Source organism: Rousettus aegyptiacus, unplaced genomic scaffold (genome assembly GCF_014176215.1).
Source record: "Rousettus aegyptiacus isolate mRouAeg1 unplaced genomic scaffold, mRouAeg1.p scaffold_m13_p_7, whole genome shotgun sequence".
Classification (NCBI taxonomy): Eukaryota; Metazoa; Chordata; class Mammalia; order Chiroptera; family Pteropodidae; genus Rousettus; species Rousettus aegyptiacus.
The window spans coordinates 15,099,224-15,122,039 of NW_023416310.1; the positions used below are offsets into that span (position 1 = coordinate 15,099,224).

At 38.8% G+C, this 22,816-nt stretch overlaps 2 protein-coding genes across 3 annotated transcripts in view; one reads left to right on the forward strand and one right to left on the reverse strand.

The window, feature by feature from the left end:
- The first annotated feature begins 6,073 nt into the window (after positions 1–6,073).
- MRPL33 (mitochondrial ribosomal protein L33) overlaps positions 6,074–22,816 on the forward strand; it is a 29,782-nt gene continuing 13,039 nt past the window's right edge. Inside the window, exons 1-4 of one of the 2 annotated variants that reach the window (XM_016145355.2) lie at positions 6,075–6,187; positions 7,031–7,049; positions 8,759–8,865; positions 14,711–15,017. In XM_016145355.2, coding sequence (XP_016000841.1) covers positions 6,166–6,187; positions 7,031–7,049; positions 8,759–8,865; positions 14,711–14,760 — 198 coding nt within the window. In that variant the 5' untranslated portion in view covers positions 6,075–6,165 and the 3' untranslated portion in view covers positions 14,761–15,017. Of the gene's footprint in view, positions 6,188–7,030; positions 7,050–8,758; positions 8,866–14,710; positions 15,018–22,816 lie in introns of those variants that run through there. The other variant, XM_016145354.2, reaches the window with a different exon arrangement.
- Positions 16,571–22,816, reverse strand: part of RBKS (ribokinase) — a 77,260-nt gene continuing 71,014 nt past the window's right edge. Inside the window, exon 8 of the mRNA XM_016145353.2 lies at positions 16,571–16,783. Coding sequence (XP_016000839.1) covers positions 16,610–16,783 — 174 coding nt within the window. The 3' untranslated portion in view covers positions 16,571–16,609. The remainder of the gene's footprint in view (positions 16,784–22,816) is intronic.

The following is a 22,816-nucleotide window of genomic DNA, read 5'->3' on the forward strand; positions in this document are numbered from 1 at the left end:
TATATGCATGTCCTGCAAAAGCAGAGACATAGCATTTAGCAGATCCTCAAAAGCTTCTATGACACCTTTCTCCTTCACTTTCTCTCTCTCAGAAAAGGCTCAGTGACTAGTCTAAGATAATAAGCAGAACGAACGTACCAATTATTAAGGAAACACCAAATACACATATTAATTAAGTAAACAGGCATTAACAAACAGCAGAGAAAGTGCCTGTTGTTGCTTCACAAGTGTAGGGGACCTTGGGAATGTCATGTTTGGTGGATGGGAAGGCCCTGTCTCTCTTCCAGTTGGCCAGGAAAACAGCATGATTTCAGATGCAGAGATCTGTCACATCGCTTAACTCCTCCACTGCCCGCAGAACCAAGGTCTCACCCCCAACTATAACATCTTGGTTCCTTTCTTACCTAGCCCCAGTCATCCCTTCTAGTTCGTCTCCCTCATGTTTTCACACACTCTCACTCTGGGAGGATGCTCACTGTTCATTTTTAAGACTCCTCTCTGCCTTTGTTTCTATTCTTTCCCCAGTGCCTCCCACTCTCCCTGGTGACTCTCTGGTGACCTGGGAGGGCAGGTAGGATTGGTTAGGCAGAATGGCTGGAGGCAGAGTTCTCAGAGTATAGAAGGTGCTCAGTTCATGTCAAAGTGAGTGGGCCAGCCTCCTGTGCTAGGAACTCCTGCTTGGGGGAGTCGCGAGATGATATACAGAGATTCTGAAGCTCTGGCCCTCAAGGAGCCAGGGGGAAGGCAGACCCATGATCCAAAGGGTGCAGGAAGCTTAATAAGCGCTCTGAGAGGAATGTGTGGAGGGGTGGTGTGGGGTGGGATGGGGAGTGGAGGGTCAGGAGAGACTTCATCCAGAAAGGGGCTGATACCCAGCAGACCCCAGCGAAGAGAGATGGGGCTGAATTAGGAGGCCGAAGACAAATTATGAAAGGCAATTGAATGCTAACCTGAGGATACCTATTACACACAGATTGAACCTGGTTGCGGCCCCCAGATCTTGCCAGCTTTTAGTCCCTCTCAGGAAGTCTTTGTTATGATACTAAAGTACTAAGGTAGAGGACCCCGTTTTGAAGCCATGCTATCTGCCTAGAGGTGTCTGAGTTTGTGAAAGTGCCGGCTTTTTGCACAAAGCCCCAGCCTTCTGCAGAGTCTCCCTCTTTGCCACTGCCCTTGGGGCAGGTCAGGGAGCCAGGATCACGACTCTGTAGACAAGAACAGTCAGGCGTGACATAGGTATGACAATGGGCTGGACAATGGGTTGTGGGACCTCTAAGCACAGCAGAGGAGGAGGGGAAGAGCCTCCAGATTCTTGGATCGGAATCCCCGTGCTAAGTGCTGAGAATGCCATGTTGACCATCGCAACACAGGCGCTCTGTCTGAAGCCCTGCAAGAGCAGTTATTTAATTTTCCTCCATATACTTTGCTGGGCTGAGAATCCAGGTTAAACAGCTGTTACCTTTTCCTCCCTTCAGCACCTCCCCTTGCCCCAAGGAGGATGAGTGCCCCTCCCCTTTCCACGGCTGCCAGGACGCTTTAATTGTTCTGCACTTTATTAAGGCAGACTCTGGTTCATTATGTAAATTAAGGCAAAAACCTCACCCACATCATGAATTACATCTGTATTAATAAACATTTTAATTAACACCTACTAACTGCCAACGACGTGTTAGGTGTAAATAACAGGTGGATGCAGGTTGAAGCCACTGCTTCCTTTCTATTCCAAGAATTTCAAGAAACAGTTCATTTCCTATCTCTTTTTAAAAATAAGCTTATAGATTCTGCTTAACCACAAAACTATTAACAACACACAACTACTTATCATTGCTTGACATTTAAACATAAACATTTATTAATAATTTGGCTCTCATCTCAGGGTCATTTATTCATTCATTCAACAGATAGTTCATAGATGTGGCAGGCATTGTTCTAGGCACCAGGTTGTAGCAGTGAATGAATAAGACAAAGTTTACATTCTGGTGGACAAAGACAGACAATAAGGAAATCAACAAGTATGTAAATACTATGAAATGGTGATAAGTGCTATGGAAAAATACAAAGCAGGGTAAGGAGAATAGGGGGCATGTGTGTATTGCTTTTTTACATGGAGTGGCCATGGAAGGCCTCACTAATTAGGTGACATTTGAGTGACAAGATTTATCGATGGCTTAGGGTGTGAGAGAAAGAGGTCTCAAGTTGGCTCTCAACCATTTTACTTGAGCAACTGAAAAAATGGAATTGGCATATACCGATGTGCTAGGGGGTGCAGAGCAAGTTTCGGAATTTGATTTTGAACATGTGATGTCATGTAGGCATTTAAATACATCAATCTGGAGTTTAGAGGAAAGGTTGGGCCTGGAGATATACATTTGGAAGTCTTTAGTCTGTTGATTTTTTAAAATCGGGAGTACAGGTTGTGACCATCAAGGGAATGACTGTGGACAGAGAAGAGGAGATCAAAGCCTGAGCCCTGAGCACGGCTCCACTGAGAGGTGCGTGAGGTGAAAATGGAGGAAGAACTGTTCGTGAGGTAGGAAGACAACCAAGATAGTGGATGCCTGGATGCTACGTGAAGAATTTCAAGGAGGAGAGAGTGAGCAACTGTGTAAAACGCCACTGACAGATGCTGAGTAAAATGAGGCACAATAATTGTCCATGGAATTTGGTATCATGGAGGTCACAGGGGCCTTACAAAAGTGGATTCTATGGGAAGGAGGAGGGGGAAAGGCAAAAGTTTGATGATAGACTCTGAAAAAGAGAGAGACAGAGAGAGAGAGTCTTAGTCTGTTTGGGCTGCTATAATAAAATACCATAAACAAAGTGGCTTATAAACAACAGAAATTTCTTAAAGTTCTGGATGCTGGAAGTCAGAGTGCCAGCATGTTTCAAGGTTCTTGTGAAGATTTTCCTCCAGGTTGCAGACTACCAACTCCTTGCAGCATCCTCACATGGTGGAAGGGGCGAAGGAGCTCTCTGGGGCTCTGGGGTTTCTTTTATAAGGGCACCAATCCCATTCATGAGGGTTCTTCCTTCATGACCTAATCACCTCCTCAAAGCCCCACCTCCAATTACCATCACATTGGGGATTAGGTTTTAACATGAATTTTTGGGGGACACAGCATTTAGTCTATAGCAGATACTCTAGAACCTTGGTCCTGAATTATTTCTGAAATGCTGTTTCGTATATCTGAGGCAGTCCAGGTCCCAAGTGGTCTTCTGTCCTAGGCTATTCTTGCCGTTGTTGATAAGGTGATCTCCTACTGGATGATCTCCTGCCTGGACAAGGCCTCTGCATAGGCAGACAGTGTGGAAGGAAGTACATAATGGGAAGTATGGCAGGAGGCTCCAAGGCCTTGTGGGTGGGGTTTGAAACCTCAAACTAGAATCCAGAGCAATGGAGCTGGAAGGCATAGAACTTCATTTTACATTGTGAGCTTCTGATACAGATTTCATTTGCATGATGACTCCATGGTTTTAAATAAAGCTTGAAATCCACTTAAATCTAGTCTAGTAGCTATGCATCAGATTGTGGCTCCTACATATCACCGCCTACAAAAAGGAACCAGAGTATCTTGGAGAAATGGCTGATTTGGGAAAATTTGACTATCAAAAATAATGGCCATGGTTGAATTATAAATCAATGAATACAAAACCATTATAGTGATACTAAAAAAAATGAAATTACAGAAAGGGGAAAAAACCTCTTTGTCGCCATTGGAAGTGACTCATGCCGATTTCTTACTTGAATATTGGTAATTAAAGAGAAAAAAAATAACATCCTGCCTTTTTAGGAGGAACAATAATGCAGCGTCAACTGATAATAGAAAGCTCTTCTTTATAAGAGAAAACTAGCTAATAAATGGAACAGGAATGATGTAAGTTAGAAAAGAGCCATTGTGCACAGCAAATGTAATTACTGAGTCAAAAAAAAAAATCATCAGTGGATGCTAACCATGAGGAAAGGTTGTTGGGTAACAAGATATTTTCATATGTCAAAGTATCACCCCACATAAAACCACAAAAAGAAAAAAAATCTACTTATACAGTGGAGCAATCTAGAGGTCATCCAATTTAACACTAACAATAGCACATCCTGACATTCTGGATCTCCTGATATGGCGCAATATGAAGTTGAGAGCATCACCTATGATGTCTTCTCGTCAAAATTGTTTTAAGTAGAATCTACTCAAGCCTTTAGATTTGCCTTCCAATTTATGGGAAATACAGGGAATAAAAGAATAAGCAAAACAACACCGTAAGAAAACAATAAGACAAATCCAGAATGTGGGACACTCCATAAGAAATTAGCTCAGTCTCTTTAAAAAGTTAGTGTCACATCAAAAAATAAGTGAGGGCTTTTGTTTTAGATTTGAAAGAGATTAAAGATTTTTAACAACAAAAGGTAATATATGAACTTTGACTGGATACTGCTTTTGAAGAAACCAGCTATAAAAGACAATCTGAATATAGTACAGATATTAGGAAAATATTTTTTAAGGAATGAAAATAGTACATAGTATAGTTATAACGATCTTATTTTTGAGAGATACATACTTAAATATTTAGGGGTGAAAGGTTGTTATGTTTGCAATTTATTTTCACACAGCTTAGCAAAAAAGACTAGCTATATATTACATTTATATATATTTAAATTCAACATACATCAATTACATAGATACAGAATGTTAACATGTGTTGAACTAGGTATATGGTTTGTTTACTGTACAATCCCCTTTCGACTTTTTGTTATATTTAAAATGATTCCTTATAGACTATTAGGACCTACTGTATGGACTCTCAGCCCCACCCCTGGCATCTGGGTCTTTTAAAGGATAACGGGTGACTGATATATCATCAGGGATGAAACCACTGATCCAATGCTCACATTGAGAATGAAATTGAGGTCTAAAGAGTCGAAATGACTTTCCAAGGAGCAAAACAAAGACTAGATTCATGTTCCTAGGCTTCCAGTCCTGTGTTCTTATAAGTCCTCTAAAGGAATTTCTTAGATAAGAAACTTTACCCTCTTGAATACCTGAAGCTCTCTTGTTTGCCAGCAGTTGAATTGCGTGAGATAAGGAAGGATTTGGGCATCTACAGAGTGACTCCGTACTGGAATCAGGTTACGGTAAAGCGAAGATAAATTATTAGAGGGAGGAAAAATTAGAAATACTAAGGACAAGGACAAGGACAGTCCTAATTTTAAAAATTGAGTTGAATTATATCGGAGAGCTAAAATTTTCTCTTTATTACTTTCGGTGGAGATAATCCATAAGAATATTATTGTACATGTTTGTAAAATTTAGCATATTGATAAAATCACAGATTGGAAAAAATCTAAAAGTCCCGATTATTAGTTGGGAAAGACGTTACCAATGAAGTCCCTGATGAAGGAGCCCGGGGTTCCTTGCAGAGACTTGAAGAATTGAAGATGACGAAGTGGTAGGTCCCAAAGTCTAGTGGGAAAGGCATGAGTTTTTGCAGTCAGAAAAGATCTGGGTTCTCTGCCACTTACTAGTTTGGGGACATTAAGTAAGGTGTGTGAGAGCTCTCAATCTCAGTTATTCATTGCATATTGCCCTGCATTGTGCTAGGCGCTTAGATATCGCCGTAAACTAAATGCACAGCGTTCTGTCCTCCTAGAAACCCAACATTTAATGAAGAAAATAGGGATATTTGAGTGGGGTTCCTAACTCTGAAGGGACTGAGAATAGATCTTAACCAGGTGGAGATGGAGTTGGGTCAGGGGAAGCAGAAGAAGGCACCATTTTAAGGTAATATGCGGGAGCTGATAGCCTGGAGCACTGAGAAACACACACAGGCCCTGTGGCTTTAATGTAGGTGGTTGCGATTATTTAGTGAAACATGTTATGGAAAGCATCTAACTCTGAACCAGAAGTAGGAGTCAGTGCCTAGTGCGCGAATCCTGAGCACTGACAAAGTCTCTCTCCAAAAGTAAAGTGGACGCCAGTATTTCCACTTCGAAAACAAAACACCTAACGTGTAAAGAACACAGGTAAGAAGCCGGGTGAGGACTGGAGGTTTACACCGGAGGGGCGTGGCTGCGGGCCGCTCCCGGACGTCCTCTTCCGGAACAGGCCTGTGCCCCGGAAGCAGTTGTTTGTTGCAGTTTGGGCCTGTTACGGAGGCTGCGGGGGTGTTACCATGTTGCTGTCCGCGGTCTCTCGTGAGTGGGGCTGGAGGCGGTGGCAGGGCCTGCGGCAATGGGCGGAGGCCGTGACAGGCAGACCCCGGGGTGATGCAGGGCAGGGTTCCCGCGCCGGCCGGGAAGTTGCCGCAGCGGCCTTCTCGGGCCTTTAGGACTACAGCGTCCGGCATGCCCCGCGGCACGCGTCGCTGCGGGGCGAGTGGATTTTGGGGGTCTGCGGGAATAGTTCGGGATTCTGTTGTGGTTCGCAGGGACTGTTGAGTGTGGTCAGCAGAATGGGGCGCTTTCCTCGCCCTCGGTAGGGATGTGTCAGAATTCTACTCCACGGTGTAGGACTCTAAAAGATAAGGAAACGGCTTCCGAGAAGGGGCAGTGGTTTACTTAGGTCGTACAGCTGAGCAATGAAAGAAGTGCTCTGACTCCCAAGACAGTGCTCTTCCCTGCACTGGGCTGAGTTCCCACTTAGATTTAGTTTCCTTCCGCCACCGGATGTGATGGTTGTTGCGGTTTGCATAGGTTAACTTGTCAAACGAGATTCGTACCAGTGCAAATATTTGCACCTTAGATGGGGAACAAGTGGAGCAGATAATACTCTAGAAAGATTTAAACAGTAACCAGTCCATCTGAAAAGAGATTGCGCAAAGCTTTACGTCCAGAATTGTGTTGGGTCTCATTGGATCTTTTTATCTTCTATAAAACCCTAAGGAGAGATCTAATAGCTGGGGAATAGTTACTTAAGTGACAATCCATGATATATACTTCATAACATATTTTTGGTTATTAATGACGTACAAACTTTGCATAAGATAATAATATTGATATTTTTCTTTTCTCTTCCAACCTTTCCTTGCTACAAAAAAGTTGCCAAGAGCAAGTCAAAGTAAGTAAAAGTTTTTCTGTTTTAAAACTTGTTTATGTTAGATTCCTTAGTCTAGGTGCTGCCAGTATGTCCTTATGTTAAACTAAGCATTTGGCCTCCATTTTCTACAAGTTGGTTTGAGGACTACTTACTTGATGAATTATTTTGGCCCTAGGAACTCTTTTCAAAGAATATTTTTCCTTCTGCCCAACTAACCTACTTAAGTTAGCGTTCAGGTAATTTACTTAAGGAGCTCTTGCTGTCTTGTTTCTAAAGAAGCCATCAAGGTGTCTGTACTCTCTTTGGACTATTACCTTATTTCTGTTTCCAGACCAAGAGCCATTTGTCTGGAGCCCACTACAGCAATCTAGCAGAACAAGCTGAGATTTGATTAAACCACAGAGCCTATTTTAATGAATTTTGTAATCCTTTGCATTCATGGTATTGGCATTTCAAAAATAGCAAAGGTTAAAGAATCCATGATGTATGAGAGAGATTATAAATACCAAACTGGTATCTTAAATTTTATAGACAGTAACTGAAGTAAGGTGTGTGTGTGTGTGTGTGAAAAACAGCAGACTGCTTACAACCCAAGACCCATCACAAATCTTTAAAACTAGTTTTTTTTTAGGATTCAAGTTAATGAAAACATGTATATTGGTGTGTCCCCCCAATCTTTTATTGATCCATATAGCTTTTCTCACAATCCAGTTATTTATGTTAGAATTTCCCACCTCTAGTTTCTGTGGGACTCTCTCATGTTTTTGATTTCTTTAGAGCTACTCCCTGCCTCTTACATTCTTTGTATCCTTCTTGTGACATTTGTCATTTATGTTTTGCCTTACAGACCTTCAGTACATAGCTCACCTTCTGTACTGTACTGTTAGTTCCTTACAGCGCAGATAAGCCTTAGTAGAGTTTTGCGTTTTCCATCTTGCTTTCCACAGAGTAAACACTTTATAGATTTTTGTTAAATCTTTTTGAGTGGATGACTAGTTATTGTCTCTTAACAAATAGTGTATGTCTCTTTTATGCATGAGTTACTGTGCTGGACATTGAAAGGGATGCAAAGATGGATAATATATCTTACATGCATCAAATTCTTTTTGGAATTAGATAAGAAATAAAATAGTATGGGCCACATACAGAGGCAAGGCACATGAAAAAGTAACAGTAGAAGGTATGAGAAGGTCCTGTGAGACAAAACATGAACTTTATGCTTCGGAGGACTGTAACAAAGAAAATACGAAGAGGAATAAGGTTTTGCATGTTAGCAATGTAGAAGTTCCAATCTCTTAATTTTGTCCCTTCCTGATTTTACTCTTAATGCTCACTCATCCCTGGAAGATAGGGCTCTTATGAGACAACCATCTTTATGATTTCTTGACCGGGTAGTTATGGTTACTAATAACTTTTTTATTTTCCCCTCTCTTGACTTCTGTTCCTTCTGAGAGGTGGGTGTCTGAGTCTTCCCACAACGTGGTTTGATTGTTCTTGTTAGGTCATTGGTCAGGTCATTACCAAGGCACTCTAATGGACAAACCTTGGGATCAAAACCACTGAAATTGTGATTTATGGAAAATGTAGGCTGTCTTAGAACTGAACCTTCTTGCTCCAAGTGATGTCCCACAACTAATACTACTGTACAGGCCCCTCAAAATGTGCCATCCCCTCATGACTGATTTTAGTTTATCTTTTTCAGCTTGTAACAGCTCAATTTTAAATCCTAGGACTATTCTGGTGAAAATGATAAGCCAAGCCGGGACAGGTTACTCCTTTAACACTAAGAGAAGCAGACTGCGGGAGAAACTGACTCTACTGCATTATGATCCAGTAGGTAAGATTCAGAGAGGTTGTTCCACAATAAATTCAAATGCTTTCCAGACTGATGCTGAATATCTGGCAGTTTTATGGCCCTTTTGACACTGTGGCATTCATTCAGCAAGTGTGTATTGAATGTTTACTGTGGTGCCACTTATTATGCCGGGGGCTGGGATATACCAAGACATAAGACAGGCCCAGGCCCTGCACTCTTGGCGCTTAGAGTCCGATTTGGAAGGGAGAGGAAAAAAAGTGACAAATTATGGTAAGTGCCATGAGCAGGATGCTGAGATATAGGATAAAGTTGGGGGGAGGTGTATTTCAACTTTATCTTGTCCTTTAGATAGGGTAGATCAGGCAAAGGCCTCTAGTAGGAGGTAGTTTACCAAAGACCTGAAGGTGAGAAACCAGCAATGTAAAAAGAATAGGTGATCTTGTGTCCTGGAAACAGAGAAGTATTTATAGAAAGGGGGAGAGAATGTTCTCCTGGGATCATCTAACAGTGGCAAGTAATTAGGTCCAGATTTGAGTCAGAGAAGTACGGTGTCTATACATTAGTGGAAGCGGGTAGGACATTTCATTTTCTATTTTCTTCCATTTGCTAAAATATCATAATAAATGGTAACTTTAAATGGTCTCAGGAGATAGAAGTGTTCCCAAGGCCAGATTGCCTGCTCCCAAACAAAAGGTCAGCACCCGATTGCTCTTGGTGGAAATTTAGCCGGTTTTTGGATTTCATAAGCAGATTTATGCAGAATAAACAAACAAATTATTTACTTTAAAACTTTGGGCCGTTCTTTTTATTTTCTGCCCTTGCTTTTGAATAGTCCCTTTGTAATTGCTTCTTAATAAGAACTGTACTGGAGCTTCTGGGGCGGGGAATGCGGCAGAGTGGCTCAGAGAGGGAATAGAAGCTCTGCTCCTTTTCCCCATGTGTTGCGCGTGCGTCACATCCACCTGCTGTTCCCGAGTTACGATCTCCAGGTAGATAGTGTCAGAATTGAGATGAATTGTAAGACACCCACTTGGTGATCAAAATTGGAATTTGTACCAGAACCATATTTCCCCAAATTAACCCACTATATAATGAAAGACAGGCACTTAAACTCATAATCAACTTTTTCATGAACTAAAAGCAAGAGCTTGTAGACCCTCACTTCTGGCCAAGATGGAGTAGTAAGGGCTGAATTTACCTTCCTACCTGAAACGACAACTAAAAGAGGAAAATATAGGCAACAGAAGACAATGATCCCTGAGAGAAAGGAAGCAAACTAGTGCTTGTGAATACCCAGACGAAATGGAAAATTGTCTTCTTTGCTTACCTACGCAAGTCTTCATGTCTTCAGATGCTGTGAATCCATTATGACACAAGCACCTGTGTTCTCCAGGCAATCTCAATCTCATTTTATAGATGAGGAATCCGATGCTAAGGATCTTAAGGACAGACAGCGAAAATATGTGACAAAATAAAGATTTGAACTCTGGACTGTCTGACTCCAAAGCCTGGGTCCTGAACCACTCTTATGTAGAGACTGTTATTGAAAAATTTCAAAGGAGACTGAAACCTACTTACTGCTTCCTTATCTGGCTGGGCCTTAGTGTGAATCCTGGCTATTTGTTAAGAAGGTCTCACAACCACTGTTTGTTATACTGTGTTTGTCAATGTCTAAGAAATATAAAAATAAAGCACCTTCAGAAAAGGCTGTACCAATGTGAGGAGGCATTTTAAAAAGGCGCTCAGAAGCACAGTTGTCAGCTTAAAATTGTGAGTTCCATTCTTTAACAAATAAAATTCCCTGTTTTTAATGGCGTTAAATTTCCAGTCATTTTTTATTATAATAAAAAGGGAATTCTAGGTTTGTAGAGGATGATTAGGAGTCTGAATTTCAGGATGATACCACTAATGGTAGAAAATTATCGGGACGATAAAGTATGTGTCTTTGTCCATTTGGGTTGTTCTAACAAAATAGCTCAGACTAGGTGGCTTATAAACAATAAATTTATTTCTCAAGAGTTCTGCAGCCTGGGAAGTCTTAAGGTCAAGGTGGTAATTTGGTCTCTTTCTGGTGGGGGCCCTCTTCCTGGTCCATAGCCTGTGCCTTCTCGTAGTGTTCTTCCTGGTGGAAGGGCAAGCAAACTCAGTGGAGTTTCTTTAAGAAGTGTATTAATCCCATTCATAAAGGCTCCACCCTCATTACCATAGCACCTCCCAAAAAACCCACCTCCGAATACCATCATCTTTGGGGATTGGGATTTCAACATATGAATTTTGGGTAGTGGAGAGACACGCATTCAGACAATATAATATTGGATTGGTGTGGTGTTTTTCTCCCTATGATTTCTTTGTATCAGTTGGTGAAAACTCGAAGTGGTGAACTTTACAATAAAATACAGATACCGCAGATATACTGTGGTTTGGTTCTAGATCACTGCAATAAAGTGAATATTGTAATAAGGCGATTCACACAGTGCATGTAAAAGTTATGTTTATATTATACTATTGTCTGTTAAGTTTACAGTAGCATTATGTCTAAAAAACAATGTAGATACCTTAATTTAAAATACTTTATTGCAAAACAAATGCTACCCATCATCTGAGCATTCAGGGAGTCAGTCTTTTTGCTGGTGGAGACTGTTACCTTCACTTTGTAAAAATGCAATTACTGCAAAGTGTAGTAAAGTGAAATGCAATAAAATGAGATATGTCTTTTTTTAGCATTTTAGCTCCTTTAGAGTTTTTTAGTAACTTGTACATAATAAATGTTGATTGAATAACCTCTATGATATTTTAAGTATGAAAATGTGTTGGAATTTTTATATTTAGTATGTAGGTACAGTTGGCTCTTTGTATCTGTGGGTTCCATATCTGTGGATTCAACCAACTTTGGATTGAAAATATTTGAAAAAAAGGTTACACCTTTGCTGACATGTACTTTGATGGCCTGTGATGGCTGCGTCTGTTACTAAATGTGTATATACTTTTTCCCCCTCATTATTCCTTAAACAATACAGCATAACAGCTATTTGCATAGCGTTTATATTGTATTAGGTATTATAAGTAATCCAGGGATGATTTAAAGTATATGGGTGGGATGTGTGTACGTTATATGCAAATACTATGCCATTTTACATAGGGGACTTGAGCATCTGTGAATTTGGTATCCGTGGGCTGGTGGAGTGGCGGGATGGTGGGTGACGGTGTCTGGTGTCCTGGAGCCTGTTCTCCATGGATGTCAAGGGAAGTCTGTATTAGGAACTAGTTATTTGTTAGATTGATTTTACGTTTTGAGATCGGGGAATGATACAACCATAAACAGTTCTGACTATAAGCTGAAAGTGAGAGAAAAGAGTATAAATTTTAAACAGACGATTCGAACTTTTCTGATGAGGAATGGTCTGAGCCTTGACAGCACAACTTTGTCTTTTCTGAAGAAGAGAATGTTCTTGGGACAAGCACACTGCTTGGCTCTCTGCCCTCCTACTGAATGCCCTGCAGGCTTGCGTGCTGATGTTTGCCTTGGGGCCTGCCCATTGCTTAGGGTACCAAATAGCTTGGCAGTTCTCCCAGAAAATTTCACTGCAATGAGTAAATGGTTAGTTTAAGGGTAATGTTTTGTTATGGTAGTTTGCTTTCTGAAAGAAATCAGGTAAGGAAACAAAAATTCCCAATTATTTGAGCATTTCATGGTATACTTGATGGCTAGAACCAGACTTTCTCCTTCCAAGCTCCTTTTTCTTATATAAAACTAGATGGGAATTTCTGAGGAAGAAGGATTAAAGGCTGAGGCATAAGCTTTTTAAACTTTGTTAAATATATGAAGGTTTATCATAAAGAAAATGAAAACTTGTCAGTTTTAATTCCTTGGATGACTAAACAAGACAATATAGACTTTAATTGAAGCAGAATAGATTTAGGTTAGATATAGGGAAAGAACTTGACAGATTCATTCTTCTATGAATTAAGCAGCAAATATTTTGACAAAATTAATTTATGTTTATGATTGCGGATAGCAGTGTGTCATTTCAACTCAACTAGCACGTTTTGAGTGTTCCCTGTGTATCTGGCAAAAACCCTGTGAAGGAGATGGAGTTCCCCTCTCACAGGGAAAGAAACTGAAGGCAGGGTGTTTTGAGAAATTGGCCCAAAGACTCAGAGCAGATAAATGGTGGAGCCAAAGTTTGAATCCAACCTTTCTTATTCCAGGTCCCCTATTCTTTCTATTAAGTGGAGCCAAATTAATCTTCCCACCAGTTTTTCTTACTCAGGACCTTCCCTTGTGGTCAGCCTCGCATTCAAAGCCATGAAGCCCCGCTGTCATTCCTCCCTCTTACCACTGTGGCTCTACACTAGATGCCCAAGGACCCTTCTTACACTTTTGTAAACTCCACATTTCCTGTCACAGTTCTGTGGACTTAAATATTTATTCTTTGAATTAAGGGAATGAATGTAGTGAATGAATCAAAATATTTTCATAAACGAAGCCTTGCATTACTAACCTTTGTCAGTTATTCGTGTTCGGGGTCATTTAAATAATCTCCTCGTTAGTTACCACTGACACAACTTCCTTTTTTAAATCTATCTTTTCAGTTTTAAATAGAAAAATATAGGGGAAATATTTCTTGCAATGAATAATATTGTCTTATAGGAAACAATCTTGGTTTTTTTATTACCATTTAATAATGCTTTATAGTCCTCCTTGGACTTTGAAAGAGCATCAGTCATACTTATTTTTAATACTAGATGATTTGAAGTATATTAAAAATATCTATGTAATATGTATATTTTATTTTTATTAATGTAGATAACATTCTGTTGACTGGTTGATGGTTCTTAAATCCAACTACCCATTAGAATCATGAGGGTTTTAAAAAATGTAGACTTCCAGTCTCACACTAGATCTATTGAACCAGAATTAGGGTAGGGGTGGAGGTAAGAAGCAGGAATTTATTTCAGTTTGCTCTCTAGTCAATTCTTAATCATGGACAGTTTGGGAATCTCATATACAGAGTAAAACTACTGATGATAGAAGAAGAAAAAGCTGAAATCTCTTTGGTGGGGACCAGTTGTTATTGTCATAGTCATTTGAGTTTCTGGATCTTCCCGAGTGCATTGTTTTTTGGGCAAAGAAGAGTTAGGTGGGGTGGGATGGGGGAGGGAGGAAGAGAAGGGGGTGGAGAGAGGGGGAGAAGTGTGAAGTTAACAGAGTCCTATAGGCCATACAGGAACCATGAAAAAACCTTATTGCCTGGCGTCTAGTCTCCGATCTTTAATTGAGCAGTTGCCTGGTTCTGTTTCAGAGAACTGAACTCTCTTACGTTTATAATAATGAAATCGTGGTTATAATGTTAATTCTATTACCAAACTGGAAAATCCATATTTGAGTGTATGAAACCATCTCTGGAAAGTACAAGGTTTAACGTGTATTTACTCTTTCAGCTGTTATTTCTTCTGTGGTCTGGTCAGTTCTTACTGCTCTTTTTCTGGAGTCCAGCTCCAGTCTGTCCTTGCTTACCTCCACAAGAATGGATGTTAACCGGGTGAAGACATTGAGTGTTTCCCGTCTTTTGCCCATGATTTTCTTTTGTAATTTGAATATTTCACATTGGTTGAAATGTGACCTAGTGGGCTACCAAGGGTGTTACTTATTGCCTGGTGGACCTTGTTTTTCTTAACATTTTTCTCCAGTCTTCTATGGCCTCTGAGATTGAGGAACTGACTTTGCAAGTCAGCTCCATTCTCATGTCAAAGGAGAGTAAAATAAGAGAAAGGGGAAATCTCATGGTCCGATATGTATTTTTATTAGAAAATGGTGATGATACTTTTTAGTTTTCTGCCATAATCCTTTTTTCTCCTCCTATAGTAAAAACAAAAGTCCTCTTCGTGGAACAGAAAAAAATACGCTCCCTCTAGACAATGGATTGAAAATGAATTTGATTTATAAATGAGAAGACTGAGGGCGGGATACTGATTCAGAAATTCTGCATCATGTAATAAAAGAAGAGGAAATGACACGGAATCACTGCCTCCAGTGATTTGAAGGCCATTGTGAAGGAAAACAATGCAGTGAAAGAAAGTTCTTCATATTAGGACATATATCATTGCATTACGTTTATTTATCTTTCTGGATATTTTTATAGCCCTTAATAAAAAATATTAAAATAGCCTGAGCTATTGTCTCTTAGTGATGTTTTCCCCCACTATTTGAAATTAAAACACAACTATATTACTAAAAAATAACCATTGTTTCATGTAACGAAAACTTTCCGTAATGAGACTTGGGCAGAAGTTTCCAGGCTGTTTCTCATTCAACTTCATAGAAAAGGTGGAGTCACACTCTAGAATGATCCCATGTAATAAAAGAGATGGTAAAGGTGAGCAGGAATGATAAGAAGGGAGGTATATCTCAGCCTTGTAATGCAGAAGAAACCATGAGAACTTCTGTTTTTGATTTATGCTTATATAATTAGAGAAAATGCCAATGGCCCGTATTCTCAAACTCTGGTCACAAAAGCAGTATCTAGGGTTTTCTGGGACAGCTTTGGACTACTTTGTCTCCTAGATTTTTTAAACATAAGTGGCACTGTAACATTATTTCCTTCATGATACAACTAGGGCTCTGGGGCATGATGTTACTCAGCTAATCAGCTGGCAGTTCCACTGATAAATCCCTAATGTTCAGATAAGAACTAGTGTCCTAGCCAGACCTATACTCTTCACGCAAGCTATTGTTTCCCGTAAATTTTCAAAATTGCCCAGTTTGCTCCTTTATTTGTCAAATTTCTGGCTGAAAGTAAGAAAGATCAGCTCAGGTTTTTGAGCTCTGCTGGCTCATATCCTACCACATTTAAAGCATTTATGTGGGAGAATGAGGGTGCCCACCATGAACCCGAGCACTGAGAAGCCAGTACTGTTCCAAAATAATGGGTGTTCCCTCCTCATGGCCCAGTTTTTGTCTCCAGAGGAAGTGCATGAGCAGCTCTTCTGGGAATGGAATTAGCTGTAGACAGTTGTTGGGTCTTAGAGGTTTGTGGCATTATAGTCAGCTGTTTCTGGCATCTTTTGTTCAAATTCTGGTTGAAAGCAATAATAGGTGCGATCTTGGTTATTTTTAGTTTGAAACTGTACATAGTCTTGGATTACAAGAAAAATTTTTTACCTGGTCCTACTAGCTAAGCCCGATGTAAAGGTCTGTGATCTGCATGGATTGCCTTTAAAAAAAAACAAAACAAAACAACAACTTAAAATCTGGCTTAACATAAATGACTTGCCTATTCAGCACATGGGCTGAATGAGTTGCTGATACTTAAACACCGAAAGATTTCAATAAACATTCAAAACTTCTGGCTTCTCTTGCAAAACCAGAAGCTTGACAACACTAAAGTCGGAGCTGAATATCAGGTGCCCCTCAGGAACTGCTCGAGTGGTGCAATTTGTATGCCTCCTTTGTTCCACGTTCTCTGCTCTGACTGTAGACACTCGTCTTGTAAGGTGTACGTATAGTATTCGTGATCTGTTGGCAATGGAGTTTGCTGGGTTTGGTGGTGTTTATACAGGTCCTAGTTGTGGAATCCTAGTTAGCTCTTGGATGAAAATGATAATTTTAAAGAAAGAAACGAAAGCTTGAGGATGACTTAGTAAATGAACCATAATATTTGCAAAGAAAGGAGAAAGGGATCTTTTATAGTAAGATTCTGGTTAAGAGTGATCACCCTCAAGTACATTTCATTTCCAGGTATATTTATTTTGGAGTTAATAGCAATCAAAACAGATCAAGTGGCAGGTCTTTTTTGTATGGATAAGATGACTGTGTTCCTGTAGCCTGGACACTGACTGCTGCGATGAAATTGGATCTCTTCAGCATTTCTTCCAAGGACAGATTTGGGTAGTAAGCCAGGTAGAAGGCCAAAGCTCCCACAAAACTGTCACCGGCGCCCTGTAATTAAAAGCACATTTGTAGAGATAAGCATGTAGTCATCTTTTGCCCAAATTGTATTTTAAAAATATTTAATAATGCTTTTATTTTAGATTAGTTTTAGGTTTACAGGAAAGTTACAAGGATATGACAAGAGAGTTTCCATATACCCCACACCCAGTTCTATGAACACATTACTGTGGTACATGTGTCACAACTAATGAAATAATAGTAATATCAGCTGAACTCCATGCTTTATTTAGATTTCACTAGTTTTGCTTACTGTCCTTTTTTTTTGTTTGTTTTAAGATCTCACCCAGGATACCATATTACACTTAGTTGTCATGTCTCCTTAGACTCCTGTAGGCTGTGACAGTTTCTTAGACATTCTATTTTCGATGACCCTGATAGTGTTGAGGACTGGTCAGGCGTTTTGCAGAATGTACCACTTTTGGGCTTTGTCTGTTTTTTTTCATGGTTAGACTGTGGTTATGGTTTTTGGAAAGAGCCATAGGGGTGAAGTGTCATTCTCATTACATCATATCATGGGTACATACTGTCAACATGACTTATCACTGATGAAGTCAATCTCAATCACTTGGTTAAGGTTGTCTTGCCAGGTTTCTCCATGGTGAAGTTACTTTCGTCCCTTTTCATATTGTTCTCTTTGGAAGCAAGTCACTAAGTGTGGTCCCCACTTAAGGGAGGTGTGCTCTACCTCCCTGATGGTGGAGTATCTACATAAATTATTGGAATTTTCTATGGGAGATTTGTCTTTTCTCCCTCATTTTATTTATTCCACCACTTATATATATCAGTATGAACTCATGAGTATTTATTCTTTGGGGTATAATCCAATACTACAGTATTTATTTTGTTGCTCAAATTGTTCCAGCTTTGGTTGGGAGTTCTTCCAGTTAGCTCTTGTGTTCCATCGACATTCCTCCATCATTTTGTTTTTTGAGTGCTTTCTAATTTTCTGACATTATAAGATGCTCCAAGTTCATCTTGTATATTCTCTGCACTAACCCTAGAATTAGCCATTTCTTCATTAAAAATTCATGCAGAAAGTGGTGAGATCCTTTCAGATGTTATTTTCAAACTAAACATAGGGTCATATAAGGTTTCTTTGCATTTTACCTGAAGCTCCAAAGGTCCGAGTTGGTGGAGACTATAGGGACTCATGGAAATAGAAAACTCCAAAGAAAGTCTGTTGATCTCTGCCTTCAGGCAGGCCAACACCTAGTTGTGTATTCATCTGACAAATGTGTTTTTAAAAAAATGTGATTACACAATTTCATTTGAAAAATCATTCTGGTATTTAACAGCTTTCAGGATATGTTCTAGCTTTTCCCAGTTTGTTGTTTTTTTTTTGTTTTTAGACCCAAGAGCTCATAACAAATCTTTAGGCTATACTTCAGTCTTTATAAAGGCCTTCACATGCAGGATTGTTTCAGGTGCAGTTAAGTGTTTAAAGAGCTATGTGCCCAGCACAGTGATGGGTACTAAAAGAGGAGTAAAATCCATTGTGAATTAAATGCTAAATAGTATGGCAGAGTTTATAAATGCTGTTGGGTTTTAAGAAAAGGTCTGAAGAAAGGTTTCCTAAAGAAGGGAGTCCTTATGGAATGATTTACAGATTTATATAGCGAGCAAAGGCCTCAAAGAACAAAGACTCGGGAGAAGGAAAGAACAGAGGGAACTCATGAGACAGTGAATGGCTTTAAGGAGAATGACAGTTCCCTTGTTTACACAGATAAAGCAATCAATATTGAACTTGCCAAGGAATCATAGTGATGCAGATGTGAATTCAACACTTCCTTGCTCCCATAAATGTTTCCTGGCTGCCCAAAATGTGTCAGGTGCCATGTGAGGTGCTTTGCAATTGTTCATCAGTCTTTCTGGAAGGAAATCAAGATAGAGAAAGAGACAGATATGGTTCCTGCCTTTCCTTAGTTTACAGCCATAGCAATGTGACCAAAGAAAGGTCTGAAACCAGAGAAATTATGAGCTGCATGGAGTATATTATGAAAACATGGAAAATCTACAGGATATGAAAAGTTATGGCAAACTCTAAGATTCTAAGTCTTAATTCATCCTTGTGTGATATACAAATTTAAATTCCAGGTAAATTAAAAGCATGAAATTAAAAACTGTAACAGTAACATAATATGAAAATTTAAGTGAATATTCGTATAATCCCGAACAAGGAAACCACAAGCATGTTAGTAAACCTTAAAACCATAATGAAAAAAGAACAGATTTTAATTTTAAAAAATTAAAAAAATTATATATCCAAAGACATTGTAAATAAGCCAAATGAAAAAGCACAGATTTGATGAAAATCCTAATACGCACGACATATTCCCAGTATTCAAAAAATACCTTCAAATTTCTGGGAAAAAGACAAACCTAGGCTAAAAATGGGCCAAAGATATTGGTTCAGAAAAGGAACTGTAAACAGTCAGTAAACAATAAACAAAAAATAATTATTAGCAGTCAAAGAAAATGCAAATTAAAATATTATTTTACCCATTAGGTTGATGAAATAGACTGATAGCAAGAGCAGCAAAGATGGAGATGGAAAGGGCAAAGGTACTCTCGTATAGTGTTAGGAATCTGGAAGAGCAATGCAATATTTGTTAATATAATATTGACTCAGCAATCCTTCTGGAAATCTACAGAAGTAAAAACTACTATGAAACTGACATATGTACAAAATTGTTTATTGCTGCATTGTTTTCGAAGGCAAAACACTGGAAATAATGTGATTGTCAAAGGAGAATGGATGACAAGACTTTTGTAAATTTGTATTATGAGAAATTATGCAGCTATTAATGAGTATTTATGAAAAATCTACCGTTAACATTATCCTCAATGGGAAAGACTGAATGCTTTTCTCTTAATCTTGGGAACAAGTCAAAGATTTGTTTTCACTACTTCTATTCAACATCATACTGGATTGCCTAGCCAGTACAATCAGACAATAAAAAGACATACAGATTTGAAAGGAAGGAGTAAAAAGTCCTGAGAAATCCAGCAATCCAGTTCCTTGCTAAACCCACTATTCCTAGTAGCAAAAAGCAAAAAGCTACTAGGAATAGTGGGTTTAGCAAGGAAGCAGGATACCAGGTCAATATAAAAAAATCAATTGTATTTCTATATAATAACAATGAACAATAATAAAGTTATCAAAGCAATACCATTTATAATAACATCAAAATATGAAGTAGTTAGGGTTAAGTTTAACTGAATATGTACAAGATTTATACATAAAGTAAGATATTAAAACTTAAGATAAACCATGTTCATGAATTAGAGAACCCAACATTATTAAGATGTCATTTCTCCCTAAACGGGTCTATAGATTCAATGTAATTCCAAATAAAAAATTCAGCTGGCCATTTTTAGAAACTGGAAAACTGATTCTAAAATTCATATGGACAAAACGATTTTGTAACGAAGAACAAAGTTGGAAGGTGTAAACTATCCGATTTTGAGTTACCATAAATTACAGTCATCAGACAGATAATCGAAGTAAGTATAGATATGTAAGTCATTTGAACAGAAAAGAGAGTCCAGAAATAGACCGAGATATATGGTGAATTTATTTTTAACAAAGTAATTCAATGGAGGAAAGGATAGCCTCTTCAACAAGTGGTGCTGGAACAAATGGATATCCACATGTAAAAACATGAACCTTTACCTCATGTCATACACAAAAATTAAGTTCAAGTGGGCCATAGACCTAATGGAAAGAGTGAAAACGAAACATACAGAAGAAAATAAAGGAGAACAATCTTTGTAACTTTCTGTTAGGTAAATTTCTTAGGACACCAAAACATGAAACATTAAAAAAACTGATAAATTGGACTTAATTAAGATTAAAAACTTGCCCTTCAAAAGAACATCAAAGGATAAGCCACTGACTGGGAGAAAATATCTGCAAAACATATATCTGATGAAGGATTCTTCTAACTCAATAATATAACCCAATATGGTAAACAACCCAATAAAAATGGGCAAAGGATTTGAATAGAGACTTCAGCAAAGAAGGGATACAGACGGAAAATAAGATGGCATGAGTTTATATATACTGCATACCATTAGGCTAAAATTAAAAGGACTGAAAATACTGACTTGGAGTAGATGTGGAACAACTGGAACTTATATATCGTTTGTGGGAATACGAAATGATATAGGTACTTTGGAAAATAGTTTGGCAGTTTCTTATGACATTCAGCACACACGTCATATAATCCAGCAGTTCTAATTTTAGGTATTTACCTAAGAGAAAGGAAAATGTACATCTACATAAAGACCTATATGTGAATGTTTATAGCAACATTATTTATAATTGCTCCAAATCTGAAACAATCCAGATGTCCTTGGGTAAACTGACGAATGGGTAAACAAGCCGTGGTACATCCATATAATGGAATACTACTTAGCAATAACAAGGAGTGAAGTGCTAATACGACAACATGGGTGAATCTCAAAAACATTATGCTAAGTGAAAGAAGCCTGATACGAAAGGCTATACACCATATTGTATGATTTCATTTATATGAAATTCTAGAAAAGGCAAAAGTATTGTGACAGAAAGTGGGCCAGGGGCTGGCAAGTGCAAAGGGGCTGCACAGGGAAATTTCTGGGGCGATAGGAAGTTCTTCATTATGATTGAGGTGGTGGTTAAATGATGATTGTACATTTAAAATGGGTGAAATCTTACTATGTATGAAAATTATATTTCAGTAAAGCTTATTTTTAAAAGAGGTAGGGGTTGGGGGCGTTGAGTTATTCAGGAGCATGAATTTTGAAAACCTTGGCAGTATTTCTTAAGTGCCCTGGCCTTACTACTAATTTACTCTAAAGTTCAAGGTTGGGATAATAACAGGCTTACTGTGCGCCAGGCTTATTTAAGTGTTGGGATTGGCATACTGGAACCTATTTGCCCTTATGTTGTGAGTCCTAATTCTCTCTTCTTCCACTATAAATGTTTCTCTTTCTTCTGGCAATGTGGGCTTTGAAGTCAGATAGATTTATATTTGAATCTTGGCTTTGCCACTTAGTAACGTTGTGACATTGGGAAAAATTAATGCAAATTGTCTGTGACTTAGTTTTCTTGCAAATAAAACTATTAACATCTTCCTCATAGAGATTTTGTGAATCTATCATTTCCTGCTCTTTACTCTTCTTAGCCAAAATCAGTTAACAGAACTCAACACGTTTCTATTGCACTTACCTTTCTACCTGACCCCCTTGGCCTCCCTTGCCCTTCTGCACACACTCTGCACAGACTGGGCCTGTTCATTCCGTCACTGTTTCTCTCCCCGCCTTTCCCCCACCCCACCTTATTCTACCAAGTCCCCCTTTCTCTGTCTAGTATGAAAACTATTATGACAGTGTTCTTTACCTTCTTTCTCTCGTCTACAAAACCCCTTTCCTTCCTTTCTTTGAAAGGCCCTATCCCTTTACGTCTTCCCCGAGTTTTGCCACATCTACTCAAAACACTTCAGTCATCTCTGTGTTCAACCTAATAATCCCCATAAAAAGATGTTTTCTATTTCCTGTTTGCCTTTGTAGATAGTGAGGTATAGGTTAAACGTTTAAGTCTGTATCAAGAAAGAGACCTGCTTGCAATTAGGTTGACTCACAAAATGGAGAAGTGAGTTAAGGGACGGATTCCAAAAATAGATAAGTTAAGAGTCATGTTAAACTTCAGAATGCATGAGTCTATACTGATATTAAATAAATCAATGAAAAAATAAATGGAGAAGGGAAAACTCATCCTTAAAGTAGAATGCCAACTAGTAAATATAGAAGTTTGAAAAAAATCACTGTTTTGCAACCATTGTAGTAATAACCGATTCATCATCAGGCAAGAATCATCAAGGGATGCATTAAAACTGCTGGATAAAGGTTTGATGAGGGCAGAATACTTACAAGTTTCAAAGTATCTCCCCACATATTACCTATTAATTACAAAGGGAAAAAGAGTAACTGTACAATGGAGAGACCTGATGGACATCGCCTTGACCAAGTGATTCTACA